Source organism: Caenorhabditis elegans, chromosome V (assembly GCF_000002985.6).
Source record: "Caenorhabditis elegans chromosome V".
In the NCBI taxonomy this organism is placed as follows: Eukaryota; Metazoa; Nematoda; class Chromadorea; order Rhabditida; family Rhabditidae; genus Caenorhabditis; species Caenorhabditis elegans.
In genome coordinates this window covers 18,280,879-18,287,304 of record NC_003283.11, presented here as the reverse complement: position 1 = coordinate 18,287,304, position 6,426 = coordinate 18,280,879, and the positions used below count along the sequence as shown (strand labels likewise).

General features: G+C 34.1%; 1 protein-coding gene across 1 annotated transcript; it reads right to left on the bottom strand.

Moving 5' to 3' along the window:
* Positions 1 to 777: 777 nt before the first annotated feature.
* clec-247 (C-type lectin domain-containing protein) lies at positions 778 to 4,408 on the bottom strand. Its single transcript, NM_075176.6, has 7 exons — positions 4,124 to 4,408; positions 2,415 to 2,447; positions 2,312 to 2,370; positions 2,153 to 2,261; positions 1,425 to 1,620; positions 962 to 1,012; positions 778 to 913 (listed from the first exon to the last, which is right to left on the bottom strand). The coding sequence occupies exons 1-7, from the start codon at positions 4,308 to 4,310 to the stop codon at positions 865 to 867; spliced, it is 684 nt and encodes a 227-aa protein (NP_507577.4). The 5' UTR covers positions 4,311 to 4,408; the 3' UTR covers positions 778 to 864.
* Between the last annotated feature and the right edge of the window lie 2,018 nt (positions 4,409 to 6,426).

Sequence of the window (6,426 nt, the reverse complement as noted above, 5' to 3'; positions counted from 1 at the left end):
GAGGTGCAAAACTAATAGAGGGTGCAAAACTAATTTTCAAACAGATTTTTTCTCATGTTTTCCATTAAGTTATGGCAAAATATCATCAATTTCAATAACAACTTATAAACCAAAATGGAGGAATTTTAAGGCTGATACGCAAAACTGTCCGAGTTGTACTCATATTTTGCCGATTTTGACTTGTTATACCAAGTCTGGAAGAATTTTCCTGATTTGTAAAACGATTTTATAATGCAAATTTTGAAATGCTAAAAATAGGGAACAAATGAAGAAGAGCAAAACTATTAGAGGTGCAAAACTAATAGAGGCGCCTTACTAATAGAGAATATACGGTATGCTAAAATAGGATCATTTTCAAACTCCAAGCCTTCTCGGCAAATCTCTCGTCCTGGAGCGCGGACGGGGCGCGACTAGATCACGGGTTCGCGCTCCAGTCACCCTTTTTTTCGCGCTCCTTACGCGCCACGTCCGCGCTCCAATCGCGTTTGCTCCGCGCGCATTCCGAATTTGAAAAATTCTTACGAAATTTTATGGGACGCGATCAGAGCGCAAACGTGGCGCGGAAGGAGCGCGAAAAAACGTGTGACTGGAGCGCGAACCCGTAATCTAGTCGCGCCCCGTCCGCGCTCCAGGAGGAGCGATCTGCGGAGTTACAATTGCCTAATTATACGAAATACGAATTCCCCAGCAATATCTGACGATACTTGTAATTATGCGTTAATTGGATCATTTTGTGGGTACAAAATTCTGTGAAAAATAAATTAGTTGCTTTCTCTGTGGTTTCTCATTTCTTATTGTTTTTTCCACTGGAAATCTTGCCTAGTATGCGAAAATCAAAAAATGATAATATACCGGTATTGAAATTTATACTGCCGCTGTTCCACACACATATCCGTCAAAATCTCTTGCGCATCTGAAAAAAAAATATCTGAATTCGGATGATTGCTGTTCGTAAACTTACGATATATCAGCCAGTCTGGGACCATCCACGAACGCGATGACGCAGTGTTCACTGAAATTATTTTAGAATTAGAAATAATAATTTTATGATTGTTTCAAGGTTTTCAGCTTTAATTTTAACGCGGGCTTCCAAAAAACTTTTTAATTTTAAATTACGAAAAATGGTTTTCTGACTAATTTTCTCGAAACGCTTTCAATTCCAATTGTATTGAAAGTAATATTTTTCTTTAAAAAATACCAAAAAAATTCCCATAGATTTCATTTTTAGAAAAATACTTGACGCACAGTCTTCTGGCGTGTTCATAATTATAGGAGCGCGCTTGCTGACTTTTATCGCTTTTTTTAAAAATTTTTTACCGTTGTAAATGACATTTTTCGTACTTTTTTTGTCGTTTCTATAATTATGAATTTTTCCAGGATAGTAGTAACCCGCCAATACTTAATACATATAACATCAAATTTACTTGAGAGCAGGCCCTCCGTTGTTCGGGTCTGCACCACTCCATAGAAATCCGTCAATGCCGGTCGTTGACATGTCTGTCCATTCAAAAGAATTATCTTTAGTACATGTCGCGGTTTGCACTGAAGCCAAACATGCAGTTGTTCTTTGAGCTCCAATCCAGATTGCATCAAACGGTTCACCAAATGCACTATACGAGTCTAAAATCATAATATACTGCAAGAGTTTTAAATTTGGGGTATCGCCCGTGGGGGAAATACTCTAAAATACACCTCGCTGCTCCATAGCGATGGTGTCCATGAGCTATATAGAATTTGCCAGTTTAGAAGGTTCAAGACCTTTTGAGAAATATCTCGAATTTCAAAGACACTTCCGTCTGGAAAAATCGAGTAAAAGTTTTCTAGGGAAGAAGTCTTCTAAAAAAATTTGAATTCCCACCAAAACTTTTCTGGAAAAATTTGAATTTCCGCCAAAATTTTTCTGGAACTATTTGAATTCAAAATTTTCGAAGAAATTTGAACTGCCGCCAAAATTTTTTTGTAGAAACTTGAATTCCCGCCAAAATGTGTCTGAAGAAATTTGAGTACCGCTATATATTTTCTGGAGAAAATTGAATTCCCGCCAAAATTGTTCTGGAAAAAATTTGAATACCGCCAAAATGGGTTTCACCACGATGGGCATATAATTTTTTGACTTTACAACGCCTCGAGTTGAAAAATAAAAGGTACCTACTTGTTATATAATCTAATTCCTCTTGATTTTGAATTCCACTCAAAACTCCACCCTCTGCTTCACACCTCTCAGCGGCAATCCCAGGAAGTACCTTCTCGGTTTTAAACACCTGTGAGTTCGACTTTTTGATACATATTTCAACGTTACTGAAACACTTACCTTCATGCACCATGCTCCACTGGGCCTGTCAAACATCATCCAGTCTGTTGGGCACGGCACTGAAAGTTACAAAATTGTTTTAATTTTTAATTGTTCAACTTACTCGCTGTTGTTACAGGCTCAGTCGCCGTTGATGCTAAAAAAAAGTTCATTAATGGATACTATGTAGAACATATTAGGGTGATAAATAAGTTTTGTCGTTTTTTTTCAATTTTGACTTTTTCTTGGATATTTTTTTGTGGATATATAGAAGACAGTTAGTTATGACAAGCCTATCAATATCAGCCATATCCGGCACCGTTAAGATTATTTCCAACTCCATTCTCTGACTATCGAAAAATTTAATTTTTCCGATTTTTGTCATTTCTTTGGGAAATCAAAAATTTAATACACCTAGAGGCAATGAACCATTAGTTGAATACGTTTGTGTAATAACATCCTCATACATTGCGTATTGATAGAGCAATAGCTGTTGAAAGTGCCGAAAATGCTTGCAAAAATGACTTTTTTAACTTTGAACGGCGCTAACTCTTGAAACGTGAAAGAAATAAAAAATTGATCAACTACAAAATTAACAAACATTTCAAGCGCTACAATTTTGAAGCTAAGCATTTTGAAGCTACATGGGAAAATTGAGAAAAAATGTTTTTATCAAAATTTCGACATAGTGTGCTTCAACTGACTCTAACTCAGTAACGGCAAAAGATACAACAAAGTCATTAACTAATACATTGTAGCGCTTGAAATGTTTGTTAATTTTGTAGTTGATCAATTTTTTATTTCTTTCACGTTTCAAGAGTTAGCGCCGTTCAAAGTTAAAAAAGGCATTTTTGCAAGCATTTTCGGCACTTTCAACAGCTATTGCTCTATCAATACGCAATGTATGAGGATGTTATTACACAAACGTATTCAACTAATGGTTCATTGCCTCTAGGTGTATTAAATTTTTGATTTCCCAAAGAAATGACAAAAATCGGAAAAATGAATTTTTTTCGATTGTCAGAGTATGGAGTTGGAAATAATCTTAACGGTGCCGGATATGGCTGATATTGATAGGCTTGTCATAACTAACTGTCTTCTATATATCCACAAAAAAATATCCAAGAAAAAATCAAAATTGAAAAAAAACGACAAAACTTATTTATCACCCTAATAATTGACCTGAAATAATTGTTAGGCGGTTTTTTCACTAAAATAGATGGCCAAAAGTTTTCGGAATTGTTTGAGACGTTTTCAAAATTTTATTTGCTTTAAAGAAATTTTTTTTGGCCAAATTTTTTGGTCGCTTCTAATTTTTTGGTCGCTGTTTATTTTTAATTGAAACTTAAAGGTGGAGTAGCGCCAGTGGGGATTTTATCTAAATGCACTTATAATGATCCAAAACATCCGAATATCATAATAAAACACTCCAAATTTTTTTAGATTTTTCATAATTTCCGGTCAAAGTTTTGGCTAATTACCAAAATTTTGAAAAATACGAGCATTTGAGGAAATTTAAAGAAATGTCGCTTGTTTTGACCCTACAATGTTTTAATACATAATAATTTAAACAAAATTAAAACATAAAAAATGTCGAAAAAAATTTCTTTTTTGGTCGACTTCCAAAATTATGAGTGGCAAAAAATTAGTAATTGCCACTTTTTGACAGTAAATAAAAAAATTTCAAAAAAATTTTGAAAAGTTTTATTATGATATTTGGTCATTTTGGGACACAAATTAACAATTTCCCCACTGGCGCTACTCCTCCTTTAATTTTGAATATACATAGCTACAAATTAGTTAGTTCTACCAAAAACCCCAAACTTCACTTACATATTGGTACCTCTGTTGTGGGAGCAGTTGGAGCAGTTGGATCAGTTACCATCGGCTCCGTTACAGGGTTGTCAGGATCATCAGTAGGTACCGGTGTAGTTATAGATACATCATCTGGTGGTACCATCCGCATACATGATTGGGTGGTGTGTGATAACAAAAGCAGCGATAATATTACAAAAAGCATTGAAACTTGACGAACGATAATTCGAAAATCTGATTTAAGTGATCCTAAAGAATCAAGACCAGTCTTTGGAGGGGGTGGCCGTTTTTTTTGGTTGAAATGACGTAGTTCCAACAAAAGACTCGTTGTCATATTAAAACTGCAAAAGAAAATGTCTTGATTGATTTTTCTAGCATCTAATAGAAATAGAATGCAGTTTGGTCAGTGAGACGTTATTAGAGAAAAGGGTACGATCTGTGAGCGCGGGCTGTAATCTCAGAAACGAGCAAAGTCAAGCATATTTGTCAGTCAATTTTCTGAGAGCATATTAGAACACCTTATTTGGTGCAATTAAACGAATCAGTGAATATAGTTTTTTATAGAAATTTCAATTTTTGTCAAGATTTTTTTGATTCAGTACTGAATTTCTTCTATTTCTTTTTGGTTTTTTGAATCATCTAGCATGCGTTAGGCACAATTTCTGTGAGTAATTTGTCGACACTACGTTGGATAAATTAATTCGAAACATTTGAACAAATTTAGAAAAATAAATGTTTAGAAGGTTTTTAAAAATACTTTTTTTTTCTCAGAAAAAAGTTTTTTTTTTCAATTTTGCCAGAATTTTTCTTTTTCTGAATTTTGGAGAAACGCTGGGAATTTTTCATTAGGCGGAGGGATTTTTTTTTTTAATTTTGCAATTAAAAGTTTTGAATTTTTGAAAATTGACTGAAATTTTGAATTTCCCGCCAAAAATTGACTGAAAATTTGAATTTTGCGATAAGAGTCAAGTTTTCGAGTTCAGAGAACTGATGTTCGCTTGACAGATATTTTGATAATAATTGGTCTCTTGGTTTCATAACGGCCTGATTCGTGTTTTATCGTAAATCTTTTGGCCAGAACCGGATAGTTCTGTCTGCGTGAATCTTGAAGATCACAAATGATAACAAATGGTCAGAAAATTTCTATGAACTTTTTTGATCTGAGTACAGGGACTATTTTTCGTAAAAATAGGAAGTTTTTGAGCTTGTCATTGGACTTTCGAATAAACCATATACCATTTAAAAAAGGACCTTACTCCGAAATATTTAGGGTACCTCTGATCAAAATTGACGTCATTTTAGAACCTGATTAGCTTCAAGATTTTAAAACATTATTTCTGAAAGTAAAATTTAGGGAAAAGTTTTTGAGATTTTTCCAACAAAATCATATGTTTTTTAATTTGAGATATAACTGTTTGCATATGCAAAGACACTGTTTTCAACTGACTAGGGAACCGTGCCCATCGGACTTGTGTATGAGATCTTTGCCGCCCATGTCTTATAACGGTTACTCGTGAATTTTTAGCGGCGAAACTCCAGAACCAAGCTCACGGCGGGCTCTCAAAAATCCTGAAAATAGCACTTTGACGAATCATTGAAGAACCAATTTTCCAAGTTCACTTTGATAGCTCATATATCCGCGGATTAATTTTTTACAGAAAAGTCATCAACTAATAAGTTGTTTATATTGTTTTATAGAACAAGTTTGTAGTTGAAAATTTTTTACCAACAAATTTTCGTTTGAGTTAAAAGCGCGTGAAGTGCGGCAACTGTTGTTGTTATTTTCATGATGTTATTGCTATTCTAATGCTTTTATCTCAAACAAAAATTTTTTGGTAAAAAATTGTCGACTACAAACTTGTTTTTTACAACAATATCAACAACTTTTTAGTTGATGACTTTTCTGTAAAAAATTTATCCGCTGAGATATGATCTACCAAAGTGAAATTGGAAAATTGCTTCGTTAGATCCTTAAAATGCTTCCTTACAGTGCCATTTTAGGATATTTGAAAGACCGCCGGGAGCTTGGTTTTGCATCAATTTTTACAACGTTTCGTCTTCATTTTCTCTATTTTGTCAATGAAAAACTTGTTTATTGAAGATTTGTTGATTGATAAATACATAAAGGAACGATTATGCATGGATCTTATACGTAATGAGGTGTCAATTACATGTGACTCTTTGTTGCAATAACATTGTTAAAGAAGAACGGTTTGAGGTGCTAATGACATTGTATTTATATACATGTAGGCGGTGCTCAAGATGATAGATAACAGTAGTATTTAAATAGCTGAGAGAGTTACATTCATCACTAAATTTTC

Bases quoted from the DNA above. Each gene is read 5' to 3' on its own strand.
- clec-247 (NM_075176.6), bottom strand. From the start codon at position 4,310: ATGCTTTTTGTAATATTATCGCTGCTTTTGTTATCACACACCACCCAA. The intron at 2,371-2,414 runs GTAAGTTGAACA...TGTAACTTTCAG, and splicing joins TGAGCCTGTAACAACAGCGA to TGCCGTGCCCAACAGACTGG. The intron at 1,013-1,424 runs GTAAATTTGATG...AAATAATTTCAG, and splicing joins AACGGAGGGCCTGCTCTCAA to TGAACACTGCGTCATCGCGT.